Source organism: Anser brachyrhynchus, assembly GCF_964034855.1.
Source record: "Anser brachyrhynchus genome assembly, chromosome: 2".
NCBI lineage: Eukaryota > Metazoa > Chordata > Aves > Anseriformes > Anatidae > Anser > Anser brachyrhynchus.
The window spans coordinates 65694776-65715060 of record NC_137695.1 but is presented as its reverse complement, the minus strand read 5'-3'; the positions used below and the strand labels follow the sequence as shown (position 1 = coordinate 65715060).

Sequence of the window (20285 nt, the reverse complement as noted above, 5' to 3'; positions counted from 1 at the left end):
TACTTATGCAATGCCAGAATGAAGGTTCCCTCCACAACATTAATTCAGCCTCAATCCATATGTATTATGGTACAATTTCTAATTGCATGATGACACTGTTATTTTTTACTCTCCTACCACTTGCTTCATCAGTGGGCAGTACTCACTAAATGAGACAATATTAAATATTTTGCTTTCTCCTCCTTGAAGACATGGCCCCAAGCCATTTAGAGCCTGTTGAGAAGATAAAAATATTAATTTGCTCATGGGCTTTTCATTGGTGCTTCACTAAAATATATGAATACTTTACAAATATTAATGAATTTATTAGAAAATACCTACTGAAAGAAAATAATTATTCTCCCCATTTCATAATTAAGACACTAAGACATGGAGTGATCAAGAGCAAAAATTAGCTGTTAATTTTGAGTGCCCAAATTAAGACACCGAGATACTGAGTTTTTGGATAGCTGTTGTACACATCATTTCATGTGTTCCAAGCATAGCTCCCACTAATTTCTGCAAACTAAATGAACACTTAACTACTTCCATTACTCAGACATCACTGTATCAAACACAGTATTCAGAAAAGGAGGGACTGCAGCTATTGACGAGTTGTGAAAAGAGTGATGTAAGATGCAAAACTATCAAACCGTGAAGAGGAAATCCGTGTCAGAAACAGGGGTATTACCTATGTCTTGGGGGGACACAGTGCATCAGTCTTTTCTGCTCTTTGTATTACTTGGTGCAGAACATAAATTCTGCAGCACGTGAGGCAGGGACCTCACAGGAAACAGCCTCATCTACTAAATATTACAGATTCTCATTTCCATTGAACAATTTTCTTTCTCTCTTTTTTTTTTATTATTTTTTATTATTTTTTGTTCCTTACCCTTTTTCCCCTTTTCAATTTCTCTTTTCTCCTTCTATCCTCTTCTTCATTCATTCTTTCTTATCAGCTCGTCGGGCAACTCTTCTCACTGTGCCCACACTGATGTCGGCTTCTTCTGAGGAGGACATAGACCGGAGACCCATTAGAAGACTTCGGTCTAAGAGTGACACTCCATACTTAGAAGAAGCTAGGATATGCTTCAACCTTGACACATGTAAGACCATCCCTTCCCCAAACAGCCTATGCTGGTTTTGCTGGATTTTTTTTTTTTTTTGAGATGCACATGGACTGGATGGTACCTCCTTGCTTGCCAGTAGTATGGTGGTTCACCAGAGGTCCAGGGATGTCACAGCTGTTTTGCTGTGAGCACCTGCATTTCTATTAACATAGGACATTTCCCCCTGCATTAGCTGGGATATGCTAGTAACATCAAAGCAAAGAGGAGGGCTTTGCAAACAAGATCTTATGTCTTATCCACTCTGGTCATCCAGAAACATGAAAGTTCTTGTAAAGTTGTATGAAGGGATTAGTCCTAACAGCAAACTTCAGGTAAACCTAACAGTACAACCATGGAAAAATATCCGGCACACCCCCAAACATCTATCGGTTCAATTGGCAGAAAGGTGGCTGAAAACTGCTGATCTTGCAGGAATGAGCAAGAAAGCTGTCCCCAAAATTCATAATTGTGAATGCCACTATGGCTGCTTGCAGAGTTGCTGAGCCCCTGGCATTCACTGCTCCATTTGATATTGCAGCTGACCAAAACAAAAGATTTCTGAGATACTGACAACTCACTGACCTTAAGTGACTGTGTTCCTGTTTAAGAAAAAAAAAAAATTAAACAGGATGAACTGCTACACTCATTGGAACACATTTTTAAGTGTTTAACACTTTATGTAGCATTTTTTAAAAGTAGCATTTTAAATTATTTCACCTACATTAACATCTAGAGCTTCCATCTGACACTGGTGCCCTAATGGGGCAGGCAGCCTACATCCACATGAAGAGAATTAACATGTTTATCAGAAGCTATTAAATAGAGAAGACGAAGTTGTGTTTAAAAACACACCTGCCCGCACAACTTAAGCACAGAGTGCCCAGCTGAAAGTGAAGGACATTCAAAAAGTGCTGCACAGGGCTCCTCAGCCAGGTTGGTTCTTCAAAATACCAGGACAGATAGGCTATTTCTGCAAACTTCTTGGCCCTTCTGCCTTGCTTCGGGCACTTCGCCTAGGTTAGAAACCCCCGTGATGCCCGCTTAGGGGAGAAAGAGGTGAGGGATGACCCCACAAGCCGCGGCCTCGATATGGTGCCACTTTTGGGGCTCACAGGGCCACAGAGGCTTGGGGGGCACCTGGGGCGGTGGGGGGCAGCTGGGCCAGGCGGGGGTGCTCGGGGGGGGGTTCGGGCAGGGCCGGGGTGTGTCGGGCGGCGGGCGGGGGGGGGGGGGTTGCATGGCTGGCTTCCCCCCGTGGAGGAGCTGTCCTCCCGGGGGCTGGGGGGTCAGCGGCTGGGGCCTCCGCTCCCGTCCGCAGATCCTTGACGGGTTTTCCCTCTCTCTCTCCTCCTCCCTCCCTCCCTCTGCTCCTTTCTCCCTCTCTCCTTCCCCGTCCTCTCCCCCCCCCCCACCCCCCCCGCCGCCCCCTCCCCTCCCGGCCCCGCTCCGCTCCCCGCCGCCACCCGCTCGCCCTCGCTAGCTCGCCGGGCCACGCTGCTCACCGTACCCACATTAATGGCGGCATCTTCCGAGGAGGACATCGACCGCAGACCCATCCGCCGCGTCCGCTCCAAGAGCGACACCCCTTACCTCGCCGAGGCCCGCATCTCCTTCAACCTCGAGGCAGGTGAGAGACGGCCAGGGGCTTGGGGACAGGGGGCAGGAGGCACCACCGAGCTCCCCCAGGGTTGCTTCTTCGCACCTGCGTGTGCCCCGAGCCTCAGCCCGCTGCCCTCTGCTGCCCACCTGGGCATCCCCGCAGGGCTTGGGGTCCTGCCCTGCTTGCCCACCCCAGCCTGGCAGCCTCACCTCCACTTCATCCCCTTCACATGGTGAGGTTGGCCCTGGAGGGTGCAGCTGCCTTGGCTGCCCTGGCTCCCCAGGTCTGCCATTGTCTCAGCTGGCTGCAATCCGGTCTGCCTTGTCAGCTGCCTAAATTTCCACATCCACGCTCCCAGGCCTCGGGACTAGCCTCCCTGCCTGGCCTTCCTGTCCCCCTTCTCCACTGGTGCACCTTCCTCTCAGCTGCCTCTTCCTCATGGCGCCTTTGGGATTTCGGCTGTCACCTCCTGTTCATGCCACACGTGGTGACTGTCCTGTGCCTTTCCTGCTAGGCCTGTTGTTTTCCCTCCTTGCCTGACCTTCTCTTCCCTTACGGGCTCTGTCAACAGCAAACTACACCAGAGCTTATTTGCTCTCGAAAACAAAGGAAAAGAAAGTACTTTCTGTTAGGTTTCTGCACCACACCAGACTTCCTCTGTATGGAGGGGCGGGAGTGAGGATCAATAGCCAGGAAGCTATACTGCAGCCTCTCTCCTGTCCCACCAGCAAACAGACCTAACTGTGTAATACCCTGTTGTGCCACCCCCTTCTTCAGCTGAGCCTGCCAGCAGAGAGGGGAAAAGGGCTGCCTCAGAGTTGCTGCTTGCCATGCTGCAGCCTCCCCCACCCCTCCTCCCCCCTTTCAGCCGGCTGAAAGTTGGAGATGATGGAGATGTGTTTTCTCCATTTGGTGATGGAACGGATTCCCCTCCCCCTCCTGTCATCCTTGCTGTAGTTATACCCTTGGTAATGGGTAATACACGGTTTGGTTTTACCAACAACAGAGCAGTTGGCTACGTCGTACAGTGGGTCACTATTTCTTTCTGACCATGGCTTCTTAAAAAAACACCAAGCTGTAGGTAAGTTGGGTGGCATTTTAGGGCACAGGCTGGAGTGTAGGGTCAGGTGCCAGGTTTCAGACCTGAAGAACTGGGAGTGCGAACAGAAAGCAGCACTGCAAGTAAGGCGTAAATCACGTGAGGCTGTGTATGGTTGTTTGATTGCTGAAATAACCCTGAGTTGGCATGTGCTGTCACAGGTAATGTTATGTCATGTAGTTAAAAATAGATAAACCAGTTAAGAGCAAGACACCTTCAGGTCACCTGGTGCTTCACATCTCTATGCTGAGCTGGGCATACTGTTTTTACTACAAGTCCCCGAGGACACGCAAGTCCCTAGGTACCTCTTTCCTGCAATCCACTGGAAAATTTGATAATTACACTTGGCTTCTTCCTGTGCCTCCCCTTTCCCCTGCTAGCTCGAATTTGTCTTTACTTTCAAACCTGGTATTCCTTTAAAAGAAATAATTGAAGAAAGTAGTATTGGCATATCGAGATATATAAGTGAAAAGTGTTTTAAGCAGTGCAAGCGTGTGTTTTCATTAATCCATCTGGCAGTGAGTAGTTTTGAGCTTCAAAAAAAAAATAAATTGCTTAGCAACCAGTACATAGGGAGTGAGCCAAAGCAAGCGAAACATGCCAGCGGTGCCCGCTCCATTCCACAGCTTTTGCTTTCGCTGCTCAGAAAGCCTGAGTTGGTGAATTCTGCCAGGCAGCCGCAGGGTGATTTTTTTTTGCCCCATTTTTGGGGTGTGAACCCCCAATTTTGTCGATTTCCCTGTGGGCGCTGTCCACCACCCGTGGTGCTGAATTGGCACCATCCCGAGCCTGCCGCCATCCCCAAGCATTGGGTTGGCCCCACAGGGCTTCTGCCTCTTCCTCCGCCTGTGCTGGGGAAGGTGGTGGAGACGAAGCAATGCTTTTTCCTCAACCCGCTTGAAAGTAAAGTGACACTCAGGGCACAGGAAATAACCTCTTCCTTTATGTAGTTATTGCTTGCTTTGCTTTTCATGCATCCTGTGTCTATAGCTGGTGCTCGACCATTGCTTACAGAGCTGTGTTTTGTTGTTTTTTTTTCCTACAGCTGCTACAAGTTGGGTTGCATTGCTCCCTCATTGTCTCTTTTCAGGATATGGTCAGGGATGGGACGCAGCACACAGCTGCTTTGCTGTATTGGAACTTATGTTTCATTAATAAAATTGGATACTAAGCAGATGCAGTGAATACTGTCCTTCTACAATCTTAATTACAACCACTGGTTAAGAACTATCAGTTTTTACCTACTTAAGCTGTAAGTTATAATTATACCATTACTGTTAATATCTGTATTGTTGAGCAACTGAGAAATTGTGTACACAGAGTCAATTATGCAGTTTGGGGATAGCACAGATTTGGTCCAGACTGGAAAAAAAAAAAAAAAAAAGGTGATTAACAGTGCATATTCTACCAGCCCTTCTCTTTAGAACATACTTACAATTTTGCTTTGGTTGTCCAAAATATTCTGGTTTGTGTCTGTTTCTAAATATTTATCAATTAACTCACAATTATTGCTTACCAGGAGTTAACAAATGCTCTTCAATTACTTGTCCTCAGTATATATTTTTTGCTGTTCTTCCCAAACTGATTAAAAGACAAAGCTGTTTTCCAAACTCAGGGTTATTCTCCCTACTGCTATACATAAACAAATCCTATTAATCTGAGTTATGTGTTTATATCAAGAGGATAATGTTTCTCAAAGGATTTAAATTACCTCTTCTGCCAAAATTAATGTGGCTGCATAACATCATAAAACTATAGACAGATACAAGTTCTTTTTGCATATTTGATAATGAATCAGTCCACATGCAGAAATTAATTTTTTAATTTTCTGAAAGACTTCCTCTGGTGCCACACTAGGGGAATGTAGAATGCTCTCTTACTTTTGGGTGGCCATCTTTTTTTTTCTTTATTTTCTTTTTTTCTTTATTATGGTTAGCAGTCTGGCATGGCTCCATTTCTTAACATCCAAGTCTTTAGCTTTTAGTATGCATCTTCTTAAAACCAGTTTTCATATTTTCTTTCTAACTTTCTTATTCAGGCACCTAGAAGCTAATCCCAAATTGCTTCTGAAAACTTGGGCCTCCATCTGTGACAACTGTTTATTAGCATAATCTCTCTCCTGGGACTGTGCCATCTAGGAAGCTAATGTGTTTTTACAGGTTTTGACCTATTTATGTTCCTCTTGTTGCAAAATACTATACTCCTATAATGGCAGTGCATGGTAGGTAGCTTTGAAGCTTGATAAATTAGCAGAAGGCATGACTGGTAAGGAAACACAACTCTCACTAAATGATCTAATATGTGTGAGTTTTTCTTCTGCCATCCCCTTTATAGTGTCTGTGGGCTGCAGGGGGGTCTAACACGTTGAGTTGACCTGACCAGGTTTGCTTCTATACACAGATAGATACTCTTACTCCTTCCTAGCTGAAAAAGAGCAAGGTTTGTACTGTACTCCTTTGGGAGTTGATTTTTGCAAACAGACTTATTTTTAAATGGAGCAAGAAGTCATCTGTATCTCAGCTGCCATGGGACCTTCCTGAGATGGTTCAGGGAGGTCACCAAATGCCAGTCTTTGTTTGAGCAAGGTTGGTTGTCCACATAGAATTTAACCTGGGAGTAAAAACCTGGGGAGAAGGAAAGTCAGTGCCTTGGAGAAGGTGTAAGGGCGGAATGACTACAGTAGCTGTGCAAGGGGTCAGCAAACAGGGGACATTCCTTCAGAAGGAATATATTTAGTCTCTGTGCTGTGAAATGAGGGGAGGGGAGCTTTCGAATTTTAACACCCCCCCACCCCAGCCTTAAAAGCATGGGAAAGGGATGCAACTGAACAGAAACCTGTGACCAGAGAGGTGCAGCAGCTGGGCTCTGAAAGTGGGGAGGGAGGTGTCTACAGGAATGGGCCTGAGTACGGTCTTGCAGATGGTGCCAACTGTGGAGCCCTGCTGGCTCAGTCAGCTCTGAGACACGGCACAGGTTTGAAGTATACTGAAGTTTCTCAGAGATCTCACTGAAGTGGCTGGATCCTCCAGTGATCTAAGTCATCTACGGGCTTCAGCTAGGGATCTGTGCCAGACTGTAGAAGTAAACATCTCTGCTTTCCTTCAATGATGAAAGATCTGTTTTATATCTTTGTATGGAGCCACATGTTCTCCTGGAATGCGTTCTGGGAAAGCAAAGATGAGGGGGAAAGGACTGAGGAGCTCAGCAAAATTTTGCCATGTGGAGGGAAGAAACATCTTTGCATCTAGAAAGGCAAGTCAATTCAATGCCATTTACTGTTTTTAAGCAATGATGATTTACTCACGTTGGGGAGGGGAAAAAAACAAGCCCACAGCAGCTTGCTTTAGTGCTGCTGCAAGCAGAATTAATTCACAGGGTGTAAAGAAGGAGGAGGATCCTGGCAGAAATTGCTGAATGGCTAAGACAAATGTTAGTGAGCTGGGAAATGTTCATAGTTGGTTGTTTCTGTGATGCAGGGCTGGTGGGGGAGGGAAGCCAGGACAGGAAGAATGTGGAAGAGTGGCTGTGGATTTAATACGCAGGAATTTGCACAGTCTGAACTGGGCACAAAGTTGAAATCAAAAGCTTCTTCTATTTTCACTGTGCTGGCACCTTTCCCAGTCTTTTAGGGCCATAGCGCTTCTTACAGCCTTCATGGTAGGCTGCCATGTTATTATTTGTATTGCTGTATTCATTCCATTATATAGCTTTAGAGGTGCGCTGAATACTTTTCAGAGGGTAAAACGATGTACGATTTTCTTTTCTAATGAAATGATAATGTCGTGTGTCTTAGCCTCGTACATGTTGATTTATCTAGAAGAATAAAGTACATTTCTCTGCAGTGATCAAAGAGCACGTTGTGTACTTGGTTTTGTCACTGTGTGAAGCAAGAAAGGGTATTTATACAGCCCACTGAGGTGGGTAAAGTCTTAAAAATGGGAAATCAAAATGAAATGACTGGATTTTCTGCAGGAAATCTCCATCCCATCCATTTGTATTTTTTTCTAAAAACCCATCATTCGATTAAAAAAATCTGTTTCTGAATTTGCCTGTGGTCATCCTTACATAGGATTTAGTACACTAACCCAATTAATCGTCCCTGTAGTCGTATTAAATGTTAGGGAGTTGTGCTTTTTTTTGTTCCTGTTTATCCAATGTATGTTTGTGTATAACTACAAGAAAGCTTTCTGCATGGTTTCATGATTAGAATATCTAATCCTTGAAGTGATACAAAAACCAATTAGACTACTTTGGATTCATAGAACTAACAGATTAGAGATGATGTTGAAGTGGTAATCTGAAAGGCATATTTGTATTTTTAAAAATACTTCCAAATTATAGTGGGTTTATGATTTCAGGTAGAAAAGGCTGGGCCCAGGAGAACAGGGGAGAAACATGCAATAGTAGGCTTTCTAATGGGTGTGGGATGATTTATTTCTTTCTGGAGGAGGATTAGTAAAAATGCATGCTTGGAAAGATTCCACCTTTTTCTCTGCTCTAATCACTCCCTCAGGTTATTGTCATGGAGATCCTCTTGTACATATGAAGCCAAATCATTGGTTTTGTCAAAGCATTTCTGAATACCTGTATAAAAGGATCTGAACATCTGGCCTCTTTTCTCATTAGGCTTTGCATTACCAAAACTTGCATCTGCCCTTTAGATCAATGGAATTCTGACCATTAGCTTTAAAGCTGCTTATGTTGCAGTATAGCTAAAAACCAAATTTCTACCCACCCCTTGTTTTATGTCTGCCTTCCAAACCCAGGAAAAAAGGGCACACACCAGTGAAAACAAGCCTCTAAACTGTGCTCCATGCGTTGTATGACAAGAGTATGCCAATTGAGATAAAAGGCCCTTTCTGGGGCTAAGTGCAGTTGCTGAAAATGCCTTAAGATCAACATCCTATGTGACAGGTAAATGTTCTGTTTTAAGGTCATAACAGCAACTGATACTCCTTTCTCTTGTACTTGACTTTGGAGACCTTTGGCTTAAGAAATATGGCCCTAAATTCTTAAAGGAGTGCCAGATGGGAATAAGTTTAAAGGTACTCGAAGTCATGTAAAGGGGAGAGGTGCCCGTGCTTTACCAGCCATCATCACACCAAGAAGTGTTAATGCTGTAGTTAAGAAACACAATTGGGGACAATTTGAAGGGAGAGGCAGAGTTAGTCAAAGTGAAGGAGCTGGCAAGAAGAAAAATCTACAACATCCATTTCTCAGAGTGCTGGATAAGGTGGTGAAATCAGCTAAAAAATACCGTCTACATTTTATCAATTCTTGCAGCACTTGCACATGTGCATCAGCTTTCTGTGTCAAGGAGGCAGCTCACACCAGTGCAGTCAACAACACTGACATTGCCATGGAACAACTCTGACAGGAGGTAGAAGGAAGGTGTATGTTTGCTTGTGGATCAGGATGTGCAGACCTGGTGCCTTTTACTGCTGTCTGCATTATGTACTGTTTTATGACTGCTGGAGTGCTTTGTTGGTAACCTTCATGAAAATTGATGTAACAATTTGCTGAAGTAAGAAGTTCTCTATTTGCCTTTTGCTTGATGAGCTTGTTGGGTTAACGTAGCCAAATGTATTCCTGCAAGGTGGGAGACTGCAAAATCCTTTAATATTTCTTGTTTCATCAGGAGCCATGGTTTTCTTCTTGAAACTAGGACTTTAAGGAAAACACCTCTTCTAAAACTTCAGATAAAATTGTCAGAACTAGCAACCCTATTCAGAATTATTAGCTGTAAAATCTAGTAAAAATGAAAAGGCCTAATTCCCAGTAACAGGTATAATTAGCTCTAATGCTTAATTACTCTGAGTCAACTAATTGGTTTCATCGGGACTACTGACAGTAATACAGCTAGGTATGTAAGTAATAATGCCTTCAGAATCAGTGTTAAAGTTTGTAACTTTTTTGCAGTATGACAGAAGTTGTTGATACAGAAAGAATGTCCTGGGCTGTCAGTTTTCAGATAATAAAAAATTCCAGAGTTTATGAAATTTTCTGTTACTAATAGTTGTTTCTTGTGCTTAGACTTCAGAGCATGGAATCAGTGTGGAATGTTATACTTGCCCGTTCTCGTGTTTTCTTGGTGGTAAACATTCAGAACAGTGTTTCTCTTAAGGTGCAAAGTGCATTAGTTACATTTTATTTACATGGTAATACAATTTGTTAATGTGGTCAACTATTTTTTTTCTTCACTCAGAATACTTTTAGGGTAAAATTATTTGCAAGTCACCATTTGTAACCCTGCAGTTCTATTGATTTCATTTGGAGTGCATTGATTGTCTTGTTGTATATTAATATGCTGGGGCTATAGTTTGACTTTCCATACATGACTGCCTTCCCTAGGTTTCTTTATGAAACCAATGTTATTGAATATTTGAAAGAAGGTAATTATTACCTGTAGTACAGACGTTATATTTTGGGCATTGTAATAACTTTCATTTCTTGATATTACAACTTAAACTATAAGAAACAAAATGAAGGTCATAGCCAAAGAAGATTTTTAATGAGTAGCAAATTCAGCAAGAAAATAAGGAAGCAATGTTGAAAAATGAATTGACTGTGTTTCTTCTGCACTCCAGACTGTTGTTTCATTCTAGTTATGAAGTACATAAGATATGGGAACTATGTGACAAGTGTTTTCATGTTGACATACTGTATGGACACATGTCATTTCAACTATGGTGGGTAATGATTGCAGCGCATTTCAGTTAACCAGAAAATCTATGCATAATTTATAGTGCAATATGATTTTTGCAATTAGTTCTTACAGTACTTGGACAGTCAGATATGTGGTTAATAGTTTATATATCAAGTATTTAATTTGCTTATTATTAAAATGGAAGAGAAATTTCATCAAGTCTAAATCTAATTCTTTGCTACAGTGTTGGAAATAGTTAAACCCTGATGCAAGCTTGATGGCCCACACTGGGGTGGATCTGGTTGAGTGTGGCACTTGTCTGCTTATACATCCTTTTTCTGTTCTGTGGGAAAAAAGGTGAGGGATGGTAAGTAGTCTCTTGATGGTTACATGTGAGAACTGACTGGGTTGTATGTCCCAGGGAAAATGCTCTGATGTTCCCTTGGTCAGTAAAAAACCCTCACTGAGTTAGTCAAGTGCTATAATAATGTTAAGCCACCAGAGACAGCCTTAAGTTAAATGAATATATCTCAAGCTAGTCCCATTTTGCTACAACTTTGAAGTAAACAATAGGAATTGCTCTCAGAACAGAAAATATGCCCCAAGTTAGGATGAAATGAGAAATTATTAGTTACATTGCAGTTTTTCTAGAGAAAGAGATTACTTCCATCTGACATGGGTAACGGTCCTCTGTTTTCCACGATCAGATCATAGTAGTACAGTTTTCATATGCACATATCCCGCCCCCACCCCCAGCTTGATTCACAGTTCTCTTTTTGCATTATAAAAGCGCTGGAAACCAATGCAGAGATCTCAGTGTTGCTGATGCAGGAAGCATCTGTCATGTTTGGAGGAGCATGGCTCTCCCCCATGCTCAGCCCCAGCTACAGAAGCATGTGGATGTAATGGTCATGCTCCACACTCCATTGACCCCTTGTGAAGAGGTCTGCAGTTGAATCTCTTGTGCAGTGCCCTCAATTTCTGCGTCTTGTCGGGTCTGGTTGTTGTCATCCTCTCTCTTTCCCTGCCATCTTTTTAATTTTCTTGCGTTTATCAGGGCTATGTTTGCTGGCAGCAGCAATATGTGAGCCTACAGTTTTTTGAGGGCTGTCTGTACTGGGTTGTGAGTTGACAAATATGCATTCTTCCATTGGGAGCTTAGGGCTTTGAATGATCACCCTGTATTCATAGAATCTCTGATAAAGAGCCGTATAATCTGCAAGGTGCTTCCCTGAACCCAAGCAAGCCAATAATTCCTCAGAGTGATAGCTCCTACGCTCTGCTGCGTGAGTGCTCTTTGGTTCGTTGTGGGTAAAGATAGTTTATTGAAAATACTGAAGTGTGAAGAGCTACAAATAAACTAAATCAAGCTGCTAATAAGTAGTCATAGTTTATATTTAAAGAAATTTGGTATGTTCAGCCATCCATGAACAATTTAATTTTGGTTTATCACCATGCTTGTTCATCAGCGTATATTCCTCATGACTTACACTAGTCACGAGGACATGTTTTAGATTTCACTAATGTGATGAACATTTCTGAAAAAAAAGTATGTTTCAGAATTATCACAATTATTCATTAGGTTGAAATAGTCAAAAATAAGTGGAAAGGAATCAATCACTTTAATTTTCTCTGTGTGGAAGCACAACAGAATCTTTGAGCATTTTAAAAATAATAAAAAATTAAATGGGGTTAACCGATAACCTGCAAAATAGGAGTGTATAATTGAAAGGCAAAAAGAAATCAATAAGGCCTGATTTGTAACTCAGTCTCATCTCAAGGCTCAAAAGAACAAGCCACTCTGTGGAATTAATTCAATAAGATTGCTACAAACAATAATTTTTGGAACAAATTAATTTATAAATAGTGTTTATTTTTAAAAGGAAACAAGATAGGGATCACTGAGTGACCTTGGGGTCCAACCTTGAAAGCTTTTCCCAATGGAAGCAACATGTGCAACAGCTCTGTCAGTGTTAAGGAGACCCAAGGGGAAAGCAACAGAACTGTTTGGTCGGGAAACATCATTACACAGCTGGAATACAGCTTTTTGTTAACATGTAGTATGAAATGCTAGCAAACTGGGGGAAGGAGTCCCTGAGGTTAAGGTAGCCTAGAGCACAGGGTGCCACTGAGAAATGGCAGGGCTTGCTAAACTTAGCTGCTGCCAGTTAATGGTGCCCTAGGCAGCAGAAACGTATTTTTAGCGGCATTCCCTGCAGTGGCCCCAGACATCCATAGGGATCGGTGTCAGCAGCCTCAGGAGCATGCAGGATCTGTCTGCTACCAGCAGGAGTTGCAAGCTTGCAGCGGGTAGTGTGGGGAAAGCGTGCACTTGTTCTTGCAATTGCACAAGTCAGTCGCAGGCAGGTCAGGAGCAGTTAGCTGCTCCTTCCTCTTAGTTGTTTCAGGTTGTGTTTCTCTGTGTGGCTTTTCTTGGCAATGCTTACTGGTGTCCGTAGCCAACTGCAATTTGAAATAGTGCCTAGTGTTCGGAGGGAGCATAATGCAGGACCTGCTGACTTACCTTTTCAGAGATGCGTCCTGCTTTTCAACTCCTTTCTTCCCTCTGCCCACTAGAATAAAAAGTCTTATCAGCTTTATCAGCATAGTGAATAAGGAGACACTTATCATAGAATCATAGAATATCCCGAGTTGGAAGGATCCCATAAGGATCATAAAGTCCAACTCCTGGCACTGCACAGGTCTACCCAAAAGTTTAGACCATGTGGCGAAGTGCACAGTCCAGTCACTTCTTAAATTCAGACAGGCTTGGTGCAGTGACTCCTTCCCTGGGGAGCCTGTTCCAGTGTGTGACCACCCTCTCGGTGAAGAACCTCTTCCTGATGTCCAGCCTAAACTTCCCCTGCCTCAGCTTAACACCGCTCCCGCGGGTCCTATCAGTGGTGATAACGGAGAATAGGTCACCTGCCCCTCCACTTCCCCTCATGAGGAAGTTGTACACTGCGATGAGGTCTCCCCTCAGCCTCCTCTTCTCCAGACTGAACAGGTCCAGTGACCTCAGCCGCTCCTCATATGTCTTTCCCTCTAGGCCCTTCACCATCTTCATCGCCCTTCTCTGGATACTCTCCAACAGTTTAATGTCCTTTTTGTACTCTGGTGCCCAGAGCTGCACACAGTACTTGAGGTGAGGCTGCACTAGAGTAGAACAGGACAACCACTTCCCTTGACTGACTAGCAGTGCCGTGCTTGATGCATCCCAGGATATGGTTGGCCCTCCTGGCTGCCAGGGCACACTGCTGGCTCATATTCAACTTGCTGTCAATCAAAACCCCCAGATCCCTCTCTGTGGGACTGCTCTCCAGCGTCTCATCACCCAGTCTCTACATATAGCCAGGGTTGCCCCGTCCCAGGTGCAGGACCCGGCACTTGCTTTTGTTAATCTTCATGTGGTTGGTGATCGCCCAGCTCTCCAGTCTGTCCAGATCTCTCTGCAAGGCCTTTCCACCCTCATCCGAGCCCACAGCTCCTCCAAGTTTAGTGTCATCAGCAAATTTGCTCAAAACACCTTCTAGTCCTACATCCAAATCATTTATAAAAACATTGAAGAGGACTGGCCCTAAAATGGAGCCTTGAAGGACCCCACTAGTGACCATCCACCAGGCAGATGTGTCCCCATTTACCACAACCCTTTGAGCCCTGCCCATCAGCCAATTGCTCACCCATCATTTGATGTTTTTGTTAAGTTGTATGCTGTTGTTTTGTTAAGTTGTATGCACTCATCTTTCATTAAGGCTCATAACAAAGAAAACGATTAGTGTCGGAAGCGGATGGAGGCACATGCTGAGAAAGTGGACATGGTGACAGTATTAGCCATAGTAAAATCCAGAGTTGTTTTAGCCAGATATATCATTCAAAACATCCAACATCCCATGTAACTTTTTGCCACTATGTTGCAATACATTCAGTCTTGTTTGTTCACTTGTGTGAAACTAATGGATTAGGTTTATGTGTGCAATAGTGGTTCAGTGTACCATAGCCATTAGTGTGTATGCAACTTCCCCTGTTAAATGGTATGTGGTGGATGGTTTGCATTTGGGAACTGAGTGTTTTACCCCCATTAGAATTTTACATTCTAAGGCAGAGGTTTAAAGTGGATTAAGCAAATGTAGGTTGGATCTCAAGAAAAGTGTTCTCAGTAGCTTACATCAACTTTGATATCTTTGTTTAGCTAACATAGGTCTTGTAGAAGGAGATCCAGGACTGTATATGAAGTGTCCCTGGTCTATTTTTTTTATCTCTGAAGAAAAGTGTTACTGTTGCTATTACTCCTGCTTACAGTGTGGCCTCTTAACCAACATGTGATTCAATGTACACAAAAACATATCTGTTGTCCTTACCCTGTCTTCAAGTGTGTCCTGAAGACTCAGGAGAAGTCATCTCCAGCCTGCTTGTATGTCCTTTCCAAGAGGCAGAAACTCAAAAGACCTAGAAATCAGAAAGAAAAGGTGAGTGTGGTGGAAAGAGAACCGGTATTGTATCTTTCTCTAATCCCAGTGAGGTGAATAAGTGAGCTTAGTAATTTTACTTACCCACATTTTCCCTCTCCAAATTTTGGGAGTGATCAGGACATTTTCGTGGAAGGCATTGCATGCATGGAGTGAGGGAAGAACGGACAAAGTGGATTCAATCATTAAGATGTATTTCTTTCCTTGAAAAGAAGAGTGGACTGAAGAAAGATGCTTCTTTGTGCTAGGACGGAATGGTGTATGTTTCTTTGTTTCCTGATTAGTGGGTTTTAGAGGATTGTATTTTTGTTATTTAACGTCTCTTAATATTTCCCATAGAAAGTTACCAAAAGAGTTTCTATTAAATCTATATGTACAGAATATTTTGAGACAAAGATATTTTTTCTTGCTAGATCTTTTGTACCTTGTGGTACAACTGTGCAAGTATTTATGTATATCCATAAAAGTTATTATTCTCATCTGTAAACTAAAACCTGAGTACTAACCACTTGCTGCTGTCAAAGTCCTCAGATTTTTCTGTTTTCATTAGGAATCCCCTACCTTAAGTCCTTGTGGTAAAGTGAGTGCTCTCTCTAAAGTACTTGTCCTCACTCCTGAAGACTTCATTGGAAGTCATTTGAGGTTGGAGAACTAGCAGTTTTTTTCTAAAAGAACTTCTCTGTTTTGTTCTTCATATTAACTAAGGAAATGACTATAAAAGCCAGTAAAAGTCATTTTTAAATCCTGACTGAACAATACCCTGAAACTATGTTGGCCTCGGAACAAAGTTTTAAGCATACATCTTATTTAGAGAAACTTCTGTAATTGCGATATCTTGTCACTGTACTTGCATGATTTGCCCTGTGAGGGTGATAGTGATATGTTTGTTATAATGTGCACCTCACCTTAGAAACTTTTTCTGGAAGCCTCAAAATTAAGTAAAAGTGATACCATTGTAATTTAATTTTTTTTTTTTTACTTTTCTTTCTTCTCCCTTTCCCCTCAGGAAGAGGATACTAAATATGAGCAAATAAGCTTACTTTTAATGCAGTTTTAAAGTGTGCGCAAATAAGCATAGCTTTAATGCAGCTATAATGCAGATACAGTAGTTCAGAGTGGCTTGAAAACAAAACAAACAAAAAAAACAGATCAGACTGATTTCCCACTTGTTTAAACTGTTTGTTTCCAAAGGCCCTTTTATAAAATACAATTTTCAGTTCCCCAGTGTGTATGAAACAGTTACCTGAAGATCTGCTTACTTTTTACACTGTATCAGAATGAATCTCCCAAAACAACCTTTAAAGGGTTGCAGTGTAATTACGGTTTAGTGGTACAACAGTAACTAGATGGCTATATTTAATTAGCCTCTCTATGGGGTAGAATTGCTGTATCATATTTGAAGTGCCCTTTGAGGAAGATAATGAAATATGTCTTACGGGAGCTTCAGTGTGATGATCATTGTGGTTAGTACTTAAATTTGCTGTAAAATGAGCTTCTATTACACAGATAACCCAGCTTCTGATAGATCACCATTAGGGCATCCTTCTTCAGGTAAGTACATACATGCTCTATTGCAGTTCCATATTTAGACATGGAAAAGAGAAATGCTGTATCACAATGAAGCTGAATTCCCTAGCCATCTGCTGCTTTGTCTTACCAGAACTGTGAAAGGACCAAATTCAGGGAAGTACTGATATATCTAGGATCATCATTAACAGATATCAGAAGGATATTCCTGAATCTGTCTTTAAGTTGCAAATGAGAATCTGCTTTGTGGAGCTCATTATCTTCTCAGCACCTTCTCTATTTGTGTTTGTTTCAGACGTTGGAGAGAAAGGGGGAGATGTCACTACATCAGCTCAAATAAAGGTTCCTGCTGCTCTCATTTGTAACTGTTCTTTAGAATCTTGTGGTTTCCCTGCTTGTATGCTCATTTTCAGCTCGGCCAAAGGCAGCGTTCATGCTTGTTAAGGTGAAAGGGAGGATGCCCACATCTGTGATGAAGTGTATAAAATCAAATGGAAAGGGAGAAAATTGTGACATGGGAAAGAAATGCTGATGAAGTTGTTACTCGGTTTGACATACTACTAGAGACAGGAGTTGCAAGCATTTGAATTATGTTTCTTGTTCTTAAATGTTATTTTTCATGTTTGTGATGTTCTTAAATGTTATTTTTCATGTTTGGGTGGTTATCAAAATACAACCATTCACGAAAGAAATATCCTTGCAGCTGTTAAACTCTGCATTGTCTGCAATCCAAGAAAGATCCCTGGGTGCTCAGTGTTTGCTAGACCAGCCTTTTGGAAACGAGAGCCACAAATGTGTGTCTGTTGTGCACCCTAATACGTGGCAGGGATGTCTGGTACACATGCACAGATGTAGGAAGGCTGGAGTGTTCCCCAGATCCCTAATCGCAGCATACCATTGATGTTTGTCTGGCCTCTTCCACCTTACTTGGGCGGCTGGCTCATACAGCCTCTGAACATCTGCATAGTTAGGCAGGCTTATGGTTGCCAGATGTGCTGGGTTGCTTGTTGTTTCTGCCCAAACACAGCTTCTCTGCAGGGAGAGGATCCAAGGCTGCAAAATGTTTGCCAGGGATCTCCAGATATGAAGCAACCCCATCAGAGCTGTGGAATAAGTCTGCCTCACAAGACTTGTAAGTCTGTGTATTCTTCAGGATGTTCAAAGAGCATCTCCACAGAGCTTGCGTAGCCAATGTGACGCATCCTATAAACGTATGTATTTCTGTCTAGAAAAAACTAAATCCAAGGGATTCCACCTGCCTCAGCCTTACTACTGCCCTCAGGATGCTCTGTGGAAAGTAATTTGTTGCTGGCTTCAGGGTGCCTGCGGTAGAAGGAGACTTTCTGGGCCAATGAGGACACTGATGTGCTATATACATTGTTGTATTGGTACACTCGTGCAAAAGCAAGGGGAAAAAAATGTTTCCCATGTTTCTCATCCTATAGGTGCTAGCAGATAAGTATTAATTACATATATTGAAAATTTAGTTGACACTGCTTAGTTAGCTGGAACCTCTGTTGTTAATACAGAGGAACAGATGGACTGAACTGGACCAGCCGTTTATCAGGTCTGAGCTCTTGTTCACTGTAGTTTCTAAAGGATGGGCAATTCAGGGATATGGGACTGTGACAGTTCTTTAATCATTGCAGAAGAAATTGGCTGTGCTCATCAGAAGGTCAGAGAAATAATATACTTAGACAAACAAAGTTTACAGAAGGCATAGAAACACTTTTATTTTGGCCATTTGGAATACAGGGTGATTCTTCCAGTGTTGATTCACATCTTCAAAACACTGAATCTCCTGCATTTGAGGAAGGGAAAAAAGAAATGGATGTAACAGCAGGTGGGTCCATTTCACTGGGCAAATTAAGATGCTGAAAGTTTTAAACAGGATTCGGATTCTCCTAGATCAGACTTACCAGGCAGTGGCAGAAGTGATAGATTCTGATTTCAAGGGCTCTGTGTTTTTCAGAACATTGTGGCCCACATGACATCCAAAAAATCAGTGACCTCCCAGCAAGAAGCATATTAGAAATAAATCTTTCCACTGGCTGACCTGCATGTAGTTTTAATAATTGTCTTTTATTAATGTCTTGGGGTTTTCAACTGTTGGGTTGTTTGGCAGCGTTTGAAAGAAAAACAGTAGGAAGTGTGACAGCCATGACTCGTTCATATCTATTTCTTGTCTGTTTGCTACCATTGATCTCAACTGGGATGTCTACTGGGACATTGCCTCTTGCTGGCAGAAGGACTTGGAGGAATGGTAAGGAATGACACCCAAATGGCTGTGTCCCTGAAGGATTTGATGACAAACCCAGGCTACGAAGCATGGAGTATGTTCTGTCTTAAGCCTCTTCACTGTTCAGACCAGATTTTCAAAGCTTTTAAGCTCCAAATATTAATGCTCTTCCAAAACTGTGATAAAATAGTGGAGGTCAGGATTCCTGCAGGTTTGCTTTAAAGTCCTAATGATTGTCAGATGATGCATTATCTGGCAGTTAACAGAATAGCAGGGGGGCTAGTATTTATTAGCATCTAAAATGCCAAGAAGCGGATAAGCCAAATGTTGTCACAAATACTCTGCACTCTGGAAAGAGATGAAGGTGAAACTGGAGTGTCAAGCTTTGCCTTCCTAGTCAGGAACTCCTTTTCACAAACTGAAAGACTAAAGTTAGTGGTGTGATGCAAAAGGTAAGGTGGTCTTGGCATGTAAAGTATGACAGATTCTTCAACTTCAGTAATTATCAGTAATAAATAATTACAAGCTGGTTTTTAAAACTTTAAAGGTAGAAAATAAGGGGGAAAAAATGTATAATGTGCTGCTACTGTTGTGTTCATAGAACAGCTTATTTTCTAAACACCCAATACAGTAACTAAAAAAAAAAGATTGATATAATCTGATTTGTAATTGACAGTTACCTTGGTTTATTGCAACATGAACATCCAATTGAAAAAAAAAAGTAATAAAAAAAGCTTGTGTGGAGAAAAGGAGGGGAGAAAGACTCCTGCAACCCAGAGGTGAGACCATGTAGGACTTCTTGCTGCTTGCTTCACTGCTGCATTCCCTTTTAAAATAATAATAATAATTTTTATATTGCTTCTGCACCGGCTGGTCTGTTAGTTACATGAATCATCTCAAAACTGGTAATTCTCAAAATCACAGTCTTTATGATGAGTCTAAAGGTGACAGATTTTGAGTAGTAGCTACTGTCTTGTGCAGCTGTATTCGTTGCAGTGGGACTGCTCGCATGAGTAGGTGTTACAGAGCTGATACACTGCTGCTGGGGGGTTCAGGAAGGTGGGAGGGAAAAGCAGTTAGCCGCATGCCTCCCAGGGAAGATTCCTCTCTGCTTCATGGGATGGGAAGACCTGTTTTCTCTGTGCAGTCAGTCTGGACCCCGCTGAGCAGTTATCTTCCTGCTGGGATGTGTGTCCCACCAGGTTAGGTGCCTAGCCCAAGGTGTGTTAAGGTCACTTGTGTGTATCCGTGCCAGCCATGCTCTGCACATGTGTCAGGGAAGAAATTTGCCCTTCAGGGCTTCCCTGCTGTGATGCCATTCTGTGCTGCTGCGACTGCGGAGCTAGGCCTTGAAAACAAGAATATTTGTCTGTTTGAAAAGCATCAGTACTTCCCTTCTGGTTTAGATCTGTGTCAATGAAAAGGAACTCCTCTGAGCTAAGCTACTATAGACCCATTGAGAAGGAGATGTAAATAATGTAAGCCTTCTTGTTAAAATTCAGTTCTTCCACCCTCTGCCTAGCTGGTCTGTAGGTAAGATTTGTTAGTGGGTGAGGTGTAATTTAGGTTTGTTTGGGCTTTTACTGAGTGATTCAGACTCAGGGATAGCATTGCATCAGT

At 42.5% G+C, this 20285-nt stretch overlaps 1 protein-coding gene across 7 annotated transcripts in view; it reads left to right on the top strand.

Annotated features, from left to right (window-relative positions):
* Positions 1 to 20285, top strand: part of PHACTR1 (phosphatase and actin regulator 1) — a 350894-nt gene that overhangs the window by 43299 nt on the left and 287310 nt on the right. For 6 of the 7 annotated variants that reach the window (XM_080577960.1, XM_080577949.1, XM_080577959.1 and 3 more), the window contains exons 3-4: positions 939 to 1085; positions 2569 to 2715. In XM_080577960.1, coding sequence (XP_080434086.1) covers positions 939 to 1085; positions 2569 to 2715 — 294 coding nt within the window. Of the gene's footprint in view, positions 1 to 938; positions 1086 to 2568; positions 2716 to 4953 lie in introns of those variants that run through there. The other variant, XM_080577952.1, reaches the window with a different exon arrangement.